This window comes from Stenella coeruleoalba (assembly GCF_951394435.1).
Source record: "Stenella coeruleoalba genome assembly, chromosome: 7".
NCBI lineage: Eukaryota > Metazoa > Chordata > Mammalia > Artiodactyla > Delphinidae > Stenella > Stenella coeruleoalba.
The window spans coordinates 122,434,604-122,455,178 of record NC_137153.1 but is presented as its reverse complement, the minus strand read 5'-3'; the positions used below and the strand labels follow the sequence as shown (position 1 = coordinate 122,455,178).

At 51.6% G+C, this 20,575-nt stretch overlaps 1 protein-coding gene across 3 annotated transcripts; it reads left to right on the top strand.

Annotated features, from left to right (window-relative positions):
* The first annotated feature begins 17,480 nt into the window (after positions 1-17,480).
* ENTPD8 (ectonucleoside triphosphate diphosphohydrolase 8) lies at positions 17,481-20,546 on the top strand. 3 transcript variants are annotated; one of them, XM_079926794.1, is made up of 9 exons: positions 17,481-17,752; positions 17,836-17,953; positions 18,512-18,662; positions 18,787-18,946; positions 19,073-19,303; positions 19,379-19,642; positions 19,825-19,935; positions 20,144-20,278; positions 20,353-20,546. In XM_079926794.1, the coding sequence occupies exons 1-9, from the start codon at positions 17,627-17,629 to the stop codon at positions 20,539-20,541; spliced, it is 1,485 nt and encodes a 494-aa protein (XP_079782920.1). In that variant the 5' UTR covers positions 17,481-17,626; the 3' UTR covers positions 20,542-20,546. The 3 variants fall into 3 exon arrangements, with proteins under 3 accessions (XP_079782920.1, XP_079782921.1, XP_079782919.1); XM_079926795.1 differs by lacking the exon at positions 19,825-19,935; XM_079926793.1 differs by having other exon boundaries at positions 19,073-19,642.
* The last annotated feature ends 29 nt before the right edge of the window (positions 20,547-20,575 follow it).

Sequence of the window (20,575 nt, the reverse complement as noted above, 5' to 3'; positions counted from 1 at the left end):
CACGAGGATAGCTCCCGGCGTGACCCAGCTGCTCTCACCGTGTGCTTCGAAGGCACGATGACCGTGTGACCTGCAGGCCTGACCCCGGGGCTGCCAGAAGCTTTGTCGCGTGCCCCTGCCCCTCCCCCAGACTCTGACGGGGGACCCTGTAGTCGAGGGACTGGGGCTGCGGAAGCAAGTGGGCTTGCCCCACAGTCTTCTGGGTCAGCTGCTGTGGGTAAGGGCTGGTGAGGTCCGCCCGTGGGAGGCTTGAGGTCTTGCGTCTGGTTCACAAGGTTCCTTCCCTCACACCCCATAAGCACCAACCAGCGTGTTGGAGAAAAGACATGAAGCCCAGTACAAATGAGGAAGGCGTTTTGGGAAAAGAACAAAACCGAGGGGAGGGGTGGCCGACCCGGCGGCAGGCTGGGTGGGGGCGGGGCACGCTCAGGTCTCTGTGGCCTTCCCCGCACACCCAGCCAGCTGGGAACCCGCGGCAGCGGCAGCCAGCGAGGGCTGGGGGAGCAGTATTGGCGACTAGTGCGCGAGGAAAAGGCTTAAGGTCCTTAGCATGTGAGGAGTTTGGATGTATTGACAAGAAAGAGACAAAAACCAGCAGAGAAAAGTGGGTAAAGGCCTGAACCGACAACTCGCAGAGGAGAAAGTCAAGCGGCCGATGAAAAGCCAGTGAAGGGGAAGAGGTGCTTGCTGCCTGTTTGTTTGGCAAAAATTTAAAGGGTATGAGTCACCCTGTGCTGGTGACTGTGTGGGGAGGAGATCATGTGAATTGCCATAGCCTTATTAGAAAACAGTCTGGGAATAGCTCTTAAAATATAACTGGTAAGCACTGAACCAGCACCTCCCACTGGGGCCTTCTGCATGGATGTCCATGTCCCACAATTCACGCCATTAACTGGGGCAAGGCCAGACCATGTGGACGGCTATCCTGGAAGAGGCAGATTGTTTAAAAGGCTTGTTGAGGGAGAAGTATGGTTGGGCCTGCAAGGGGCCCGAATACTCTCTGTTTAAACTGATGAGGTCAAGCTCACAGTGATGAGGTGTGTTCCGCTTACCCACTGTGACTCACACGCCTTTATAATGTCTGATGTCCAGTCCTCACCTCCTGGTGACAACGTGGACAGAGGTGGCCCCGGCCTGCCCTGTCTACCTGTGCTGCTCTCTCCAAGCCTTGCGGTGTGCATGCCCCAGCCTACGTGGCCAGGCTCACCCCCTCAACCCCAAACAGCCACCCCCCGTTACCCCCTGCCCTGGATGTGTGCCCTAGAGGGACAGACCCCACCCTGGGGAGGACAGACTCAGGGCACATCTGCCTTGTCTAGAACCTTCCATCACCATTAGGATGAAACTCAGATCCACTGTTTGCCCTACTATCCGGAAGGGACACGTTGTGCCTACAGCTCCTTTAGGAGGTCTGTGTGGGGGGAAGAGAGTCGCACTTGAATTCCCAGGGAGGGATCTCCAGAGACCAGGATTAGGAGGGAGACCATCAAAGCCACTGTGGAGGCACCCTCCTGCTGGTCCCACCCCACGCAGCTGTCACCCAGACAGGGCCAGGGTCTTTCTGGGGACCCCAGGAAGGCAGTCGTGGACTAGACGTGCTGTATTCATTGGACATGGCTCAAGGGCCAGGAAGGGAGACCCTGGAGGGGGCTGGGAACTAGGGACCTGGAAAGGTCAGGAAAACCACCTGCAAAGGTGTTTATGAGCCCCTGGACCTGCTCCCAGGCCTGTGTGGACCTGACCCAACCAGCGCCCTCAACAGTGGGCCAGCCCATTCCCAGACCCACCACTGGGGGCGCAGCTAAAACCCCAGCATTCTCCATGGGATGGAGGCAAGACCCCAGTCTCAGAGTGGAATTCAAAGCACTAGAAACCAGGAGAACTGTGGCACTTGCAGACCATGAAGAGCTTGACCAGCAGGTACCACGGATGAGAAGACACAGGTGCGGAAATTATCTGACAAAGACTTGGTAGAGCTGTTGTAAAGATGCTCACATGAGCTGTTGATTTAAAATAATAAAACAGCCAGTTACTTTACCAGCAATATGGGTTTATTCGGGAACAGTAAAGAACTGGAATTCAGGACAAGCAGTCTAAGGTGAACCACAAGCAAGTGCGGAGAACAAGGGAGCAGAAACTCTTTTATAGAGGAGAAGGCGGGGTTGGGAGGGGCTGTTCTAAACAAAGTGTCAGTTGGAGGAAACGGAGTTCGCAGTGTGGTGGCTTTTCATTGGCTGAACTGTAATGGTCTCTCATTGGCTGGGCTGTTGCTGGGCGGGGAGACAATCTTCCTTTTTCCTGCTGGGTAGTAAGTAGTAATCTTCCTGTTGGGCCTGCAATTGAGGCTGCACGGTAGGCCGTGGGCGCTCCCCCTTCTGGCCTCCTGTTAAATAAGCTTTCTGTTTATTAATTTCCACGTTTCTCCTTTTTGATCAAGATTTTTCTCTGAAAGCATTGCTTATCAAAAATCAGTTTTTTGGGCTTCCCTGGTGGCGCAGTGGTTGGGGGTCTGCCTGCTGATGCAGGGGACACGGGTTCGTGCCCCGGTCCGGGAGGATCCCACGTGCCGCGGAGCGGCTGGGCCTGTGAGCCATGGCCGCTGAGCCTGCGCGTCCGGAGCCTGTGCTCCGCAACGGGAGAGGCCACAGCAGTGAGAGGCCTGCGTACCGCAACAACAACAGCAACAAAAAGATCAGTTTTTTATGGATTCAGTGACTTTTTGTCCATCATTGCCAGGGGGGACCTTTCCTGGGTACCGTGTCCCTCGTGGAAGGGCGAGTGCACAGATTGGAAACCTCTTGAGGTCACATTCAAGTAACAAGGAGGGGTAGGAGGGAGATCTCTCAGGAATTTCCCATCTAAAGTCTGTGTCTTAGAATAGTGAATACAGCAAGGGAACAGTCAACACAGAAAGAAGTAAGCACTTTGAGAAGGCACAGTGCAGGAATAAACATGAAGCCGTAGCTGATAAATTTTCCCCCAAATAGCAAAACTTCAAGGACTTTTAATTTATTTATTGCAATTGAAGTATAGTTGATTGACAGTGTTGGGTTATCAAAGACTTATTCATTTGAAACTAAATGTTTGTCAATAATACAGCCTGTAGGTTACAAATTTAGACCATGAATTTGGATAAGGATCCGGAGTCAGTTAATAGTCCAGGTGAAAGAGAGAGACTAGTGTGAATTTGAAACCTAACAGGCCCGGTTCTGATATCTGGTCAGATGTCGTCTTCTTCAATTCGGGGAAATCTTTACTTTCAGGTCCCCAGTCGGTGCGCAGCTTCATTCAGGCATGAGTCACCTGAAGCCAGGGGTCTATTCCTCGGAGTTTGACAGCACAAGGGTGGGTTAGCAGTGCCTGGTTCGGGCCTTCCCAGTGAGGGTGAAGGGGGTCCTTACGGGTCTTTTCCAACAGAGTCTCCGGGCTGCAGGTGCGATGCTAAGCTCTTCGTCTCCCGGGAGTGTGCTGTGGAAAGATCGCTCTTCCAGGGCATGACTACTTTCAACAGACGCATTCAGGCCTCTATAATATTGAAGTGTGCCTCCGTTTACCAGCAGTGGGTGAAAAGAGGCGGGTCTCAGGTGCATCCGAGGTCTGGTGACTGTCTCAGGGGTGAGAGTTTATGAGTTCCAAAGGGAGTGGTCTGAGATTGAGAAGGATAAACGGCAATGCTTTTGGCCACGGTAGTTGGAGAGTCTCTGTAAGTTTTGCCAGTCGGGTTTTAATAGTGCGATTAGTGCATTCGAGTAACCCTGTGGATTGGGGATGGTAAGACAGTGAGAGTGTAAAGCCGGCCAAACAGTACGGACTAGTCGAAGTACCAGACCAGCAAAGTGGGTTCCCGGGTCACTGTGAAGGACTACCCAGGGAAGGGGATTAGGGATTACCCAGGGAAGGATAATCTTTTCTAACAAAATGTTAGCCTTGGAAGAAGCAGTGGCCTGTCTACAGGGGAGAACTCTGGTCCAGTGAGAAAACATACAGCTCATGACTGAACATGTTTGTGTCTGTGAGGTGGGGAAGCTGTGTGAAACCCATCTGCCGAACCTCCAGTGGTCCGTGAGGCAGTCCAGTGTCCGGGAGCAGTGCGAACGGGTTTCCCTGGATCGTGTTTTGTTTCTCGTGGAGGTGTTTTTGGCCCCACCGTGTGGCACGTGGGATCTTAGCTCCCCAACCAGGAATCGAAGCCTCACCCCCTGCATTGGAAACGCGGAGTCCTAACCACCAGACTGCCAGGGAAGTCCCTGCCTGGATTGTATTTGGACAGGTGAGACAGGTGGGACAAGCCAGGTGGACACTTTCTGCAGCCTTATGAATGTTTCCGCACCGACGCTGGTTCGTGAAGGCTCTCACTTTGTCAGTGGACCTACCAATGGTGAGAAGTGAGAACCTTAGAATTTCTGGTGGAGGCTGGATTGTTACTTGGCCCGAGCTAGAGTTCTTTTTCTCGAACCAACAGTCACTAGATTTCCAATATTGTTTTTCCTTTTCTGGGGCCAATTGTTATGCATTTCTAGTCAATTTTTCCAGATTGTCGTCTTGGGGAGCATGTCTTTGGACCGTGACAGAAGTTTGGCCATTGATTCCTTTGAGAGCAGTGGTTTTGGAGGAAATATCAGTGACATGGCTTCCTTTAGCCTCTGGGGAGTCGAGTCTGGAATGCCCAGGGATCTTGATAACCGTCAGGGCGGCCGCGAGGGTATGGTATCTGTTGGATTTGGACATAGGAGCCATTTTTAATCTTTTCCCCATTAGCGGTAAGGAACCTCGTTGTTTCCATCAGCGTCCCAAGGTCTTGGGCGGCCCCGAAGACATGCTGACGGTGTAAACATGGTGCTTTTGCCCTTGGCTGAAGCGCAAGCGAGCGAGAGCATATGGTTCAGCCTGTTGGGCCAAAGTAGCCAAAAAGTAAAGGCGTTGCCTTGGTGACCTCGGGGGGGTGTAGCAGCACGCCCAGCAGTGTTTACCGCTGCCGTCTTCCACGGGACGCCAGTGAACCGCGGGGAATCCGCCCTGGTTAGAGGAGCCCCTGTAAAGCGGCATGGGGCATCAGCAGGTGGTCTGTCAGTGTGAGGCAGTCATGAGGTTGGCAGAGAGGGAGAGAGCGGAACAGCAGTGGCAAGGTTGCCACAGCGGGGAGAGCTGCGCGAGGAGCTGTTAGCAGCGTTTCATGGGAGGTGGGGTGACTAACTGGAAAGCGTTGAGTGTGTGAGAATTTGGGAGGGCTTCTACCGCGTGGGGTGCAAAGGTGGTGAAAACTCTTTCTCTGGTGATGATTCTTTCTCTGGTGGCCTTGACTGGAAGGGCAGTGGCAGGAGTGGCTCTGAGACCAGGGGGTATCCCCGTGCCACAAGTCCAGCTGTCGGCTGTAATACTCAATGGGTCAATGGCAGCCCCATGTTTTGGGGCAAGTACTCCAAGGGCGTTCCCATCCTTCTCACATACAAAGAGGCAAAAGAGAAGCTGATAATTAGGACGTCAAGGGCAGATGGTCTTGTTAAGCTTTTCTTCAAGGTCTCAAAGGCTGTGGCATCTTGATCTTCCCAAATAATAGTGTCAGTTTTGATCTTTTTTAATAGGGTATATAGGGCCTTTCCTGATGGTGCAGTGGATAAGACTCCGTGCTCCCAATGCAGGGGGCCCGGGTTCGATCCCTGGTCAGGGAACTAGATCCCACATGCATGCTGCAAGTAAGAGTTCACATGCCATAACTAAGGAGCCCGCCTGCCACAACTAAGACCCGGTGCAACCAAAAAAAAAAAAAAAATAGAGCATATAGGGGCTGGGCCATAAGGGAGAAATTTGGAATCCAATTTCGACTGTAGCCAGCTAACCCAAGAAAAACCTCATAATTGGGGCTTAGTTTTAGATTTGGGATGTTCAGGATGCCATAAAGAGTACACAAATCCAAGTGTCACCCTTGTTCCGAGATCATGTGCCCTAAATATTGATCCTGAGTTTGAGCAACTCAATTTTTCCTTGGAGACTTTATGTCCCTTTAAGCCCAAATGTCTTAACAGGTGGATGCTGTCTTCCTGTGAAGAGGTTTGAGGAAGCGAGCAGAGCAGCTTATCGTCTGTGTAATTGGCCCTTGAAGAACGCGGGTGTTTGGGGCATCCACCCCCGTACAGCTGAAAATCCACGTGTAACTTTACAGTCAGCCCTCTGCATCTACATTTCTGTATCCATGGATTCAACCAACTGCAAGTTGCACAGTACAGTAGTACTGTAGTATTTATTGGGAAAAAAATGCATATAAATGGACCTGCTCAGTTCTAACCCATGTTGTTCAAAGGCCAACTGTATATTGTAGCAAAGTCAAGCCTGCAAAAAACTTTGTCATCCAAGTCAGCTTTTAAGATTTGTGGAAAGTAAGAGGGATTTTTGTAAAACCTGGGGCATTGCTGTCCAGGTATATTGTTATCCTTCCCAGGTGAAGGCAAAAAGGTACTGACTGGCTTTATCATCTGGAATGCTGAAGCGTGCACAGCACAGATTAATAACAGTGAAAAAATGTGCTTTCAGTAGGAACGGATGCGAGTGGAGTATGGAGGTTAAGAACAACAGGGTGTCGAGGGGCAGCACGTTGATTATTGCCTGCAGGTCCTGGACAGGCCTCCATCCTCAGCCGTTGGGCTTTCTCACGGGTTATATTTAATAGTATTACAGAGACTAGCACAAGGGGTAGTGAGGCTCTGAGCCTTGGAATCCTCTTACGGGCTTTACACCTTGAAGGGCTTCTTTCCTCAGAGGGTATTGATTAGTTCTGGGGAGAGGTTTCGAGGGACCTATTTGAGTCTTAATGGGAAGAGCACTGTGGGTTTTGCCAGTATCAGTTGGAGAAGTTCTGCCCATAAGGAGGATGGCAGCTGACTCAGCAGGGACAAATGATCAGCGTCTCCCGAATCAGCTCCAGGACCGTCAGAGACAAAGCAAAGCCAAGCCAGTGAAGGGTCACTGAACTCACCTGGTTGGCTATTTTGACTGTTACTGTGAAATTCTAGAATTATTTCCCCTTTTGGGAGAAAGAAATTCCAGCATATTTGCTGAGCTGTCTTGGCCCAATAAATGAATAGGGGCGGAGAGACTAAGGAGGGAAGTGTGGGTATCTCTCAGGGCCTAAGCAAAAAGGAGCAGGTTCAGGGACAGGAGCCTGTTGAGGTTCATCAGAGACCCCCACTACTTGGATCACTTTCGTGCTCCGAGGCCGGGGCTGCTTTACCGCAGTTGAACTGAGAGTGAGGCTCTGGTGCCAAGAGATTGATTCCCAATCTGGAGAGTTGTTTTTCTGAGCTGATGAAGAGGGAGGGTTGGGAAGAACCCCTGTGGTTCCTCAGAGGCCCGTTGGTGGTGGTCAGGAGGGCGTTGGAAAGGCTGGTTAGAGGGCTGAAGGCACTTGAAGCACTTACACTTGTGACAATCGTTTTCCCAAAGTCCTGGCTTTTTGCGATAATAGCAGGAACTAGGAGGGTTGGGTTTTGTTTAGGGACCTTTATTTGCTGGAGTTGAAATTAATCTTTTTTTTTAATTAATCTTTTAAGTGACTCATCTAGGGTGTGAGTGAGCTGATTTGCCAAATTAACTAAATCTGGAGTGGACATAGCTTCCCATTCCATCCTGGTCCTTCTAACTAAAAGGAAAGATCTCCATTCAGCCCATTAATAAACAGAGTTGAAGGCTACCCTGATGGACTCAACATCTGAAGGAAGACCAGATTTTTTTTTTTTTAAACTGTCTGAAGTTGATTGTAATAGTCATGAGCAGGTTCGTCCGATTTTTGTGTGCAAGCCTGAAGTTTGCTCACAACCACAGGCTAAGGACAGGCTAAGGACAGGCTAAGGACAGGCTAAGGACAGGCTAAGGACAGGCTACTCTAATTGCTTGGGGGAGTCCTCCAGCAGGTGTTCTCACCTCTTGCCAAAAGTTGGGGGTTGTTTCTCTAAATCCCTTTCAGGATGTTCCCATCAGGCAAGTTTCATCCAATGTTTGGCTTGACCCCCATCCGCAAGCGTATAGATCTGGGGAAACCAGGCTGGTATGTTTGGATAATGATGTTAAATTCTTCAGCAAACCTGTGGGGTTCCTCACTGACTTTAGGACACTCTTTTAGGGCTCTCAATTTGGCCTTAGTCTAGGGAACATGAACTTGGGTTTTGTTGGAATCTTCAGAAGACTTAAGTTTAAAGGGGCAGGTCCTGAACTAATGGTTACGGGGGGAAGGATGGGGGAGAAGGATAGATTGGGAGTTTGGGATTGACATGTACACACTGCTATATTTAAAATAGATAAACAACGAGGACCTACTGTATAGCACAGGGAACTCTGCTCAATGTTCTGAAATAAATGGGAAAAGAAATAGAAAATGAATAGATACATATATATGTATAACTGAATCACTTTGCTGTACACCTGAAACTAACACAACATTGTTAATCAACTATGCTCCAATATAAAATAAAATTTTAAAGAATAAATAAAGAGGCAGATTCTAACAGGTTCAGAGGAGGAAGTTGGGAGAGGTTTAGGGAAGCACAGTGAGAGAATTGGAATGAGACAGCGGAGGGCAGAAGAAAAGAGGAAGATAGCGTGCGGGGGGGCGTGGGGGGGTGCTGAGCACAGGGGCTGCTTTGTCCAGAGACAGGGGATGGGGGCCAGGGGGAGAGTCCTCAGAAGCCAGTTTTTCTTCAATTGTTTGTTTGCCTCAGTTAATTTAAAAATTGTATTTTGCTAAGTGGCAATTTCAGAATCTTGATAATGTTTGGAAGCCTCAAAATACCAAACAAAATAGGAATCCCGGGCTTCCCTGGTGGCGCAGGGGTTGAAAGTCCGCCTGCCGATGCAGGGGACACGGGTTCATGCCCCGGTCCGGGAGGATCCCACGTGCCGCGGAGCGGCTGGGCCCGTGAGCCATGGCTGCTGAGCGTGTGCTTCGCAACGGGAGAGGCCACAACAGTGAGAGGCCCGCGTACCGCGAAAAAAAAAAAAAAAAAGGAATCCCATTTAGTTTTGAAATTTTTTAGAGCCACGGCTGTCCAATTCGTCTTTAAGAAAAGTAAGCTTGGAAAATTTAAAAGTTCCCCATAATGACCATCAGTGTTATAAATTACTTTGGGTTAAGTTGGTCCATTTAATTAGAAATGTGCATGAGAGGGAATTCTCTGGTAGTCCAGTGGTTAGGACTCTGTGCTCTCACTGCCAAGGGCCTGGGTTCAATCACTGGTCAGGGAACTAAAATCCCACAAGCCACACATGGTACGGCCAAAAAAAACCCCCAAACCACAAACAGACAAAAAAAGAAATGTGCCTAAGGAAGGACCACAGTTTTTAAACATAAAACTGGTTGAAGGGGGTGGAGGGGGCACTGTCAAAACATTTAGATGGCTGGGATCCCTTTTCTTAGAGTTTCTTCTCTAGAGCAAAGGAAATAAATTTTTAAACAGCACAGTTCCTATAGGAATAACCCAGTTCCAAAGGAATTGGACCAAAGGCTTAGCAGTGCAGTTTCAGTAGGAACAGCCTTATTTCAAGAGACAGGCCAAACAGGTACTCTCAGAAAGGACAAAGCCTGTAAAGAAAGGATGAAGTCTTCCAAAAAAAGCAGATCTCAAATAAAGCCTGGAGAGCCTCAAAACACAAAAAGAGTGGGGTTTGAACCCTGGAGAAAACTTAACCCTCAAACTCCAGGCTCAGCAAGAAAGTAGTGAGCTCGATAGGCTCTGCAAGTCCACACCTGTTTGCTCACTGCCTTGGAGTTCTTAGGGGTCTTCTCTGGGTCCCTCTTCTGACACCAAGTAATGTTGACCTAAATCAATGAAACCATCAGTTATATTACCAGCACAAATGGCTTATTTGAGAACAGCAAAGAATTGCAATTCAAGGTACACAATCTGTGGTGTACCACAGGTAAGTTCGGAGAACAAAGGAGAGGAACTTTCTTTTATAGAGGAGAAGGAGGAGTTGGGAGGGGCTGTTCTAAACAAAGAGTCCTTTAGAGGAAACTGGGAGTTGGAAGTACAGTGACTTTTCATTGGCTGAGCTGTGCTGGTGAAGGAAAACTAAGAGAATGTGTAGGCAGCAGACCTGCTCTAAAGGGACAGTTAAGAGAGATTCTTCAGACAGAAATCAAATGATACCAGAAGGAAACTTGGAACACCAGGATTAAGGAAGAGCAACAGAAGTGATACATATCATAGACTATTCTCCTCTCAAGTTCTTTAAAATATGTTGGACAATGAAAGCAAAAGTTACAGCATTGTCTGGGGGGATTTCAATGTCAGTGTGATGTATAAGACAACTATAACGTGAAAGGTGGGGAGAAAAGAGACCAACGTGGTCTCCAACTGAAGTGGTAAACACTGATTACAAACAGACTGTAGAAAGTGATGTATGTATTTTGAATTCCCTAGAAAAACCAGTAAAATTTTATACAAAACAGATATAGTCAAAATCATAAGAGAAAAATTTTAATGGCATATGAAAAAAAATGTTCAAATAACACAAAAGAAGGCAGGAAAGGGGAAAGGAGGAATGAAGAAAAAAAACCACCAAAATAATAAAATGCTAGACCTAAATTCAAAGTACCGTTTTGAATTGAATTGCCAAATACCAATTGAATTACCAAATTCAAATTATCCATATTACACTAGGTGTAAATGGATTTCTCTCATAGCATAGGAAAGTGCAAGGGTTTTAGGAACTGAGAACCAGAGACAGATGAAGACCAAATATATATTTCTCATTATAAATCACAATATCTAAATCTGTTTACAAGAAACTTACTTCAAATATAATGATAAAGTAGATTAAAGTAAAAGGATGAAAGATGATATACCATGCAAATACTAATCAAAAGAAGACAGGAGTGAGTGGTTTTGTTAATATCACACAACATAAACTTTAGAGCAAAGCGAATTACCGGGGATAAAGAGGGACATTGCATATTGAAAAAAGGGACAATTCTTCAAGAAGCCATAGCAATTCTAAAGGTAGGCACCTGAAAACAGAGCTTTAATAGAAAAAAGTTTTGAAGCAAAAATTGACAACTGAAAGTAGAAATAGACAAATCCACAATTACAGTTGGAGTCAGCAGTACTTCTCTCTCAGTAACAGATAAAACTAGTAGACAGAAGACCAGCAAGGATATAAAATAAGTGAACAATACTATCAACCAACTGGACATAATGATATTTACAGCACACTCCACACAACAGCAACAGAATGTATATTCTTCTCAAGTGCACATGGAACATTCACCAAAATAAAGCATAGCTTGATCTGAAAAAACAAACCTTAGCAAATTTAAGATCATCAAAAACATACAAAGCATGTTGTCTGACTATAATAGAATTAGAGTAGAAATCAATAAGAGAAAAATGTCAGGAAAATCTTTAATCACTTGGGAATTAAACACCACAATCCTAAATAATCCACGGATCAAAGAGGAAGTCTTAAGGGAAACTTAAAATATTTTGAACTGAATGAAATTAAAATATAGCATGTAAGAAACTTGAGAGATGCAGCTAAAGCAGTGCTTAGAGGGAAATTTATAGTACAAATGCTTACATTAGAAAAGAAGAAAGGTCTCAAGTCAATAATCTAAATTTCCATCTCAAGAAATTAGAAAATGATGAGCAATATAGACCCAAGTCATGCAGAAGAAGGAAAATAAATATAAGAGCAAAAATCAAAAGAATGTGGAAACCAAAAAACAATAGAAAAAAAATTGTGAAAAAGCTGATTCTTTGGAATGATCAATAAAATTGATAAACCTCTAGCGACACTGGCAAAAAAAAAAAAAGTGCAGACACAAATTACCAGTATCAGGAACGAAAGAGGTCTGTCACTACAGACATCACAAAAGGATAGGAAAGGAATGCTCTGAATAACTCTGTTGACATAAATTCAATAGCTGGAGTGCCACGGACCAAGTCCTCAAAAGCCACAAGCTACCAAAACTCACTCAGCATGAACTAGATAGCCTGAATAGCCCTATTACTACTAAAGAAATTAAATCTATAGTTAAATATCTTCTGAAAAAGAAAGTCTCACAGTTTCACTGGCAAATTACACCAAACATTTAAAGAAGAAATACAAAGTCTACAAATCCCTTCCAGGAAATAAAAGGGGAAGGACAACTTCCCAACTCGTTTACCAGTCCAGCATCACCCCAGTACTGAAACCAGCACTGAAAAGAAAACAACAAACCCTTGTGAACATAGCTGCAAAAACCCTCAACAGATACAATTATTCTTATTCTCTGAAGTAGTTCTGTTCTATGAAGTCACTGCAAACTCCAAGTTAGCCAACACCGAACCACTGCTCCCCAGGGGAGATAGAGGCTCAGGTTCCTGAAAGCACAAAAGCACAAAAAACACGGCACGAAACAGACCGTGAAAAGGACGCTTGTTTACAGCAAGAGCTGAAACAAGAAGGCAGTGTCGCCTTGCTCAACCTCAGCTGAGGACGTGCACATCGAGTCATTCAAACTTTTCGCTGCTCTGTTCATGTCCACAGATGACCACGGAAGCGCTACAAGTATTGATTTGGGAATCACAAAACAATTTTGAGGTTAGTAAGCAAAACTGCAAATACAAAATCCACAAATAATGAGACCTGACTGTGTTAACAAACAAAATCCAGTGAGATATAAAGAAAACGATGCACCACAGCCAAGTGAAACTTACCCTGAGAATGCACGGCTGGTGCAGCATTTAGGAAAGTCAGTCAGCGTGTATCACCACACTGAGTGTCCAAAGAAGAAACGTCACCTGAACACGTTAAAGGATGAAGACACAGCACGTGACAAAATACAGCGCTCATTCGTGACGAAAACTCTAGCGAACCAGGGGGAACTTCCGCACCCTGACAAAGGGCATCGCATGACACCTACAACTAACACCGTGCTTCGTGGTGGACGACGATTCAGCCTGGGAACAAGGCTGAGGTGTGCAGTCATCACCGTACTTCATGCACCCGGGGGTCTTTGCCAGGGCAGTAGGCGAGAAGGAAGAAGAGCCACACACGAGCGGAGGAGATGCCGCTGTCCTGTTTACAGACCACGCGACTGTCTGCGTCAGAAACTCCAGGGAATCTACAGACTCCTGGGGCTAATAGGTGGGCTTAGCACGGTGGTGGGTACAAGGTCAACCACAGAGACCAACTGCATCTACTCACCACCAATGAACAATTGAAAACTGAGTTTTTAAAAGTACCATAGCTCCCCACAAAAATGAAATACCTAGGTATAAATCTAACAAAACATGTACTGGGTCATGGTTCTGAACACTAGAAAAATGCTGACGAAAAGAATTTTAAGACCTAAACACTAACTAGAGAGAAGAGAAATTGTGTTCAGGGATTGGAAGCCTCAAAACTGTAAAGATATCAATTCTCCACAAACTGATTATATAACGCCAATAAAAGTTTCAGGAGAATTTTTTTGTACATAAAGAGGGGCTGACTATAAAATTTATATGGAAGGGCACAGGAACTAGAATAGCTAAAACAATTTTGAAAAAGAAGATTGAAGTTGGAGGACTCGTACTGCACAATATTAAGGGCTACTCTGTGGGGACTTCCTTGGCGGTGCAGTGGTTAGGAATCCGCCTGCCAATGTAGGAGACACGGGTTTGAGCCCTGGTCCGGGAAGATCCCACATGCCGCGGAGCAACTAAGCCCGTGCACCACAACTACTGAGCCTGCGCTCTAGAGCCCGTGCTCGGCAACAAGAGAAGCCACCGCAAAGAGAAGCCCGCGCACCACAATGAAGAGTGGCCCCCGCTCGCCGCAACTAGAGAAAGTCCGTGCGCAGCAATGAAGACCCAACACAGCCAAAAATGAATAAGTAAATAAATAAATTTATTAAAAAAACCCACATCTTTAAAAAAAAAAGACTTACTATGTGGCTGCATAATCAAGACAGAATTGGGGACAGAATCCCAATAGAATGTCCAGAAATGAGCCCTCACAAACGTGGCCCATCGTACAGAGGTGCAGAGGGTTCCACAGAGGAAGGATGGTCCTTTCTCTTTTTAAAAATTAGTTAATTATTTTTTTGACTGCATTGGGTCTTCATTGCTGCGTACAGGCTTTTCTCTAGTTGTGGTGAGCAGGGGCTACTCTTTGTTGCAGTGTGTGGGCTTCTCATTGCGGTGGCTTCTCTTGCTGTGGAGCATAGGCTCTAGGCGCGTGGGCTTCAGTAGCTGTGGCACGTGGGCTCAGTAGCTGTGGCTCGCGGACTTAGTTGCTCCGAGGCATGTGGGATCCTCCCGGACCAGGGCTCGAACCCGTGTCCCCTGCGTTGGCAGGCAGATTCTTAACCACTGGGCCACCAGGGAAGCCCCCATCCTTTTTTTTTTTTAATTTTGTTGAAGTATAGTTGATTTACAATGTTGTGTTAATTTCTCCTGCACAGAAAAGTGACTCAGTTATTTATACACACACACACACACACACATATATATTCTCTTTCATATTCTTTTCCATTATGGTTTATCACAGGATACTGAATATAGTTCCTTGTGTTATGCAGTAGGACCTTGTTGTTTATCCATCTTGTATATAATAGTTTGCATCTGCTAACCCCAAACTCCCATTCCTTCCCTTCCCTACTCCCCCTTCCCCTTGGCAACCGCAAGTCTGTTCTCTATGTCTGTGAGTCAGTTTCTGTTTCATAGATAGGTTGGTTTGTACTATATTTTAGATTCCACATGTTAGTGATATCATACGGTATTTGTCTTTCTCTTTCTGACTTACTTCGCTCAGTATGATAATCTCTGGGTCCATCCATGTTGCTGCCAAGGGCATTATTTCCTTCTTTTTTGATGGCCGAGTCATAGTCCATTGTATATATGTACCACATCTTCCTGAGAAAGGATGGTCTTTTCAACACCCAGTGCCGGTGCCTTGGCCGTCCACATGCAGAGGAGGTGGACTTGACCAAGCCACACATCTTACAAAGAATAATTCAAAATGGTTCATAGATCAAGTTACATCATGAAACTAAGAGACTTGAGGAGAAAGAATTCTTCATGACCAGGGGTTAGGCAAAAAGTTCTTAGTAACAACACAAAAAGACCATCCACAGAAAACCACACGGATAAATTTGGCTTCATCAAGAATTTTAAAATTTGCTCTGTGAAATACACTGTTCAGATAAGATACGGACTGAGAGAAAATACTTGCAAACCTCATCCAGGAGGAGGGGCTGCACCTAGAATATATAAAGAATTCTCCAAACTCAGCAGGAATAAGTCAAACAATCCAACCAAAAGATGTGCCACGTGACCAGAGAGGACACACGAGTGCAAAAAGCGCGTGGGGAGGCTCTCGGCATCCTCAGCCCTTGGTGCAAACTGAAGCCACAGTGAGGCTGGACCGGCATCGGCCAGACCGGCTGAAATGAAAAGTTGTGACGCGGACGCTGGAAGGACGCAGAGAGACCGGCTGTCTCACGCTAGAGAACGTCTGCGCAGTTTTGCATCGAGTTAAACCCAGCAGTCTGTCTCCGGGGTGGGAGCGAAAGCACAGGTCCGGCGAAGCCTCGTGCATGAATGTCCACGGCAGCTTTTCACAGTCGGAGAGCGGGAACCCCGATGCCTCCAGCACCGGGGGTTCAGCAAACGGTTCATCAGAGCAGCCGGTCTCCACGTGGGCATGGGGGAGATGCTGGGCCTCAGGTCTCAAGCTGAGACGAAGAAGCCAGGCTCAATTCATCTCTGAGACCCCCTCCCGAGGACAAAACCTCAGCGAGGAGAGCCAGTGGGGTGGGGGGGCCGGGGCTGGGCTGGGCGGATCTGGTTGCGGTGGCCGGGGTCACACAAATAGACCTGTGTGCGCAAAAAGGGGCAATTTCACCGCACGCCTGCAAACCACCAAACCACTCGACTGGGGCTGACTCTCGCCCTCCTCATGGGACCACAGCTGGTCCTGACTCCGGGCCTTTGCTCTGGCCGAGCCCTCGGCCTTGGGCCCTTTCCAGTCACCTGACTCCGCTGACCTGCCCCTCGCCTGAGCACTGGCACCGTCCTCCCACTGGGGAAGGGCGGGGTCGGAGGGCAAAGTCTGAGCAGCCTCGGAGGGGACCACCCTGGCCGGGGGTGGTGACCCCAGGTGGGGGCAGGCAGCAGCGGCTCGTCACCTGCCTGACAGCGGACCCGGGCTCAGGGGAGCGGTGACCAGCGTCGGGTGGCGGGCAGAGGCGGGACGGCACCTGGCAGGTGCCTGAGAGGCGACAGACGGGCCAGCTTCCACGCTGCTGCCACTGCTTACCCACCAGCCCAGGTGAGGGGCCGTCTTGGTCTGGGGGTGCTGACCGGTCCTGAGGGCGTGCTCTGTGTGGAGTCTACCCAGCCTCTCTGCCCACCCACTGGGGGCTCAGGCTGGGGGCTCAGGGTGCTACACGCCCTGGAGGGGGGCGTGAGGGGGGTACCGGTGTCCCTGGCGCTGCCTGTAACTGGTCTGTCTCTGTGAGTGGCCTGTGGCCAGCGTGCTTTTGGGGACACAGGCTGGGTCCCGTCCGGCCTGGCCTGGCGGCGGCTCGAGCAGATCACCCGTCCTCTCTGAGCCTCGCTCTTCCCTCCTTAAAATGGATCATGACGCAGACGGGCCGCCTGGAGCCCAGGGCCCTGCATTCGCCCTGAGAGGCGGACGCCCCCTGGGAACAGCCGCATTCCTGCGGGGATACTGATGCCGCGCAAAGTCCATGAGCCTCCAAGCTCTGCAGACCTCAGGCCATTTCCTTTGGACAGTGGTGGCAACTGGCCCGAGGCCCCTGGTGACCTCGTGTGCGTGGCTCTCCGCTCAGGGACGTTTGGGGGCTGGAGAGGGCCCTGCAGAGGCCTCAGCCACTGAGCTGGTGCCGTGGCCCCGTGCAAACCACATTCCTGGGTCAGCCTGGGCCGGCTGCGAGGGATCGTCATGGGGCCAAGTGAAAAGGTTCAGATCCGAGAAGCCCGAGGTTGGGTTTTTAAACAGAAACCAGATGAATCTGTTCAGAACCCCTCAGCCTTCAGGTCCTTCAGTAGAGAAACCGTGCTTCCCGGGGCCCGCTGACCTGCTTGGCAACAATTAGACATCCAGGCAGTCGGTCAGCTGTCCCCACCGAGTTCAGGCCTGACCCCAGGACTCTTAGAAAACTGTCCTGGGAGAGGTCTGGGGTGAGGGCTGCAGGGAGGAGCCAGGTAGGTGGGAGAGGTGGGGCCCTGGGTTCCCGGAGTTCACTGTGGATCTGGGGCTCCTTATCCTGCGGGGGACGGGAGGGGAGCTGGGGTCCTGGGAGGGTGCGGGCAGTGGGGCTGGCAGATCACACGGGGGTGGCTCCGCTGGGCCCCGGCGTGGCACTAGAAAGGGGGTCTCCAGGACCTCCTCATTGCTGTGTGTTGCAGCCTAGCCTGTCGCCAGACAGGGCGTCCCGGTGCCCGGCCCCTGCCGGCCCCTGTGACGCTGTGACACCATGCGCAGCCTGGCTCTCCGGCGTGGTCTTTTGTCCTGCCCATCGACCCAGCCGGGGTGGGCTGTCTGAGCCCTGGGGAGGACCGAGGGGCTCTCCAGGGCAGCGGCATCTGCAGGCAGCAGAGTCTGGGTGCTCACTGCTGCCAACCCCACAGGTGCCAGTCCCACCCCCATGGGGCTGACATGGAAGGAACGGGCCTTCACAGCCCTGCTGGGGGCTGCAGCGGTCTCAGGCCTCACCACGCTCATTCTCTTCCTGGTGGAGGCCACCAACGTCCTCCTGCCTGCAGACACCAAGGTGTGCCCCCAGACCCCACCCCGGGGAGGCTGGGCTGGGCCGTGACGGCCCCTACGCCCTCCTGACCCTGGTGTCACTCCCAGTTCGGGATCGTGTTCGACGCTGGGTCCTCCCACACATCACTCTTTGTGTATCAGTGGCTGGCAAACAAGGAGAATGACACAGGTGTGGTCAGCCAGGCCCTGGCCTGCCGGGCGAAAGGTCAGTGGGCAGTTCCGTCGGCGGTGGACGGGTGCTGGGAGCTGCCAGCCGCTGCCCGGCTGGGGTTCCCAGCTGGGTGGAGGTTTGGGAAGTGCCACAGGCTGGAGCTGGGCAGTAGCAAATCAGCCTAAAGAAAAGGGGCTCAGAGAGGTTCAGTGAGTTGCCCCAGGGTGCCCAGCCGGTCAGTGGGAGCCGGGCCAGGGCTCTGGATCTGTCCTGCCTGAGCCCGCAGAGACCCGAAACAAACCCTTCCAGCTCCTGGGGCTCCAGACGTGGCATCCCTCCAACCTCTCCCTCGGACTTCACGTGGCCTCTCCCGTGTGTCTCAAATCTCCCTCTTCTGTCTCTTGTGAGGAGGCCAGTAGGTTTCAGGGCCCACCTGGGGAATCCAGGGTGATCTCATCTTAAGATCCCTAACTTAAGGACATCTGCAAAGACCCTTTTTCCAGATACGGTCCCGTCCGCAGGCTCCGAGGGTCATGATGCATCTTCGGGGGCTGCTTTTCAGCTCAGCTTCCTTCGGGGCCTGGAGCCTTGTCCTGTGGTGGTGTGTTTCAGGGCCTGGCATCTCTTCCTACGCCTCTGACCCTGCACAGGCTGGCGAGAGCCTGCAGGGCTGCCTGGAGGAGGCGCTGGCACTGATCCCAAAGGCCAAGCATCAGCAAACGCCCATGTTCCTGGGGGCCACAGGCGGCATGAGGCTGCTCAGGTGTGGGGGCTGGCGCGGGCCCGCACGCGTCCCTGGGGTGCAGCGTGAGAGCTGTGGTCCTGCTCAGGCGGGATGGGGGAGGGGTGGCTTCTGCCAGCTCCAGCGGCCTGTCCTCTCCGCGCAGCCAGAAGAACAGCTCTCAGGCGGAGGACGTCTTCACAGCGGTCAGCCAGGCCCTGAGCCGGTCTCCCGTGGCCTTCTGGGGCGCTGAGCTCCTGGCTGGGCAGGACGAAGGGGCCTTAGGTTGGGTCACCATCAACTACGTCCTGGGCCTGCTGGTGCAGGTGCCACAGACGGCCCCAGGGCGGGAGGGGCGCCCGGGGGGGTCATCGTGGCCGGCCCCAGGGTGGGAGGGGCACTCGGGGGGGTCATCGCGGCCCCAGGACTCAGTGCCCCCTGTCTGTGGGCAGTACTCCTTCTCCGGAGAATGGATCCAGCCTCTGGAGGGGACGTTGGTGGGCGCCCTGGACATGGGTGGGGCCTCCACCCAGATCACCTTTGTGCCTGGGGGCCCCATCCTGGACACCACCACCCAGGCCACCTTCCGCCTCTATGGCACAGAACACAGCGTCTACACCCACAGCTACCTCTGCTTCGGGCGTGACCAGATGCTGAGCCGGCTCCTGGCCGGGCTGGTGCAGGTGGGCTGCTCTGCGGGAGGGGGGCGGGGCACCCTGCCAGGCGGGTGCTCAGAGGTGCCCCCACCCTCCCCGCAGAGCAGCCCGAGCCTCCTGGTGCGTCACCCCTGCTACCACAGCGGCTACCGGGGCACGCTGGCCCTGGCCCCCCTGTACGGGTCGCCCTGCGTCCAGGCCGCAGCCCCCCGAGACCTTGGCCAGAACCTCACTGTGGAGGGGACGGGGAACCCCGGGGCCTGTGTCGCCGCCATCCGGGGTCTCTTCAACTTCTCCAGCTGCGACGGCCGAGGAGACTGCGCCTTCGACAGCGTCTACCAGCCCCCCGTGCGGGGACAGTTCTACGTGAGCCCCTGCGGCCTGCCCTCGGGGCCAAGCTTCCCCTCGGGGCCCCAGGGCCCGACCCCAGGGGGCCCTTGGGGAGCCTGGGACCCCAGGTGGGGTGGGGCGGGGTGGGGCGGGGCGGAACCTGGCTCATCCTGGGCCCCCGCCTTGCGCCCTGCCGGGCACTTCACCCCCTCCCCCAGGCCTTCTCCAACTTCTACCACACCTTCCACTTCCTGAACCTCACCTCCAGGCCGCCGCTGGCCACGGCCAATGCCACCATCTGGGAGTTCTGCCAGAGGCCCTGGAAGCTGGTGGGTGGATGCGGGCCGCCCGCCCCCCACCTGGGCCCCAGCTCCCTGGGCTGCAGACTCCACCAAGCGGGGACCCCATCCCAGGCAGTGTGGCCGGGGGGCTGGGGGGCTCCAGGCAGGAGACTCAGGGGCACGCCTCCGAGGGGCGCCAGCCTTGGGGGCCCAGGAGGTGAGGCCTCATGGGGCTCCTGGCCTCCCGGGCCCCCAGGTGGAGGCGAGCTCGCCCGGGCAGGACGGCCAGCTGCGCGACTACTGTGCCTCGGGCCTGTACATCCTCACACTCCTGCTCGAGGGCTACGGGTTCAGCCAGGAGACCTGGGGCGGCATCGAGTTCCGCGAGCAGGTGACGGCTCAGGGCGAGAGGGGGTTGGGGCTTCGGGCCGCTGCCTGCAGCCTGACCGGCCGTGTGGCCCGCAGGCCGGTGGCACCGACATCGGCTGGACGCTGGGCTACATGCTGAACCTGACCAGCCTGATCCCAGCCGAGGCACCCGCCCAGTGGCGGGCACAGAGCTATGGCGTCTGGGTGGCCGGAGTCGTCTTTTTGGTGCTGACCCTCACGGCCATTCTCGGGGCCACTGTGGTGCAGCTCTGGCTCCGGGACTAGGCTGGCTGCCACCTGGTGCTGGAAGGCAGAGGCC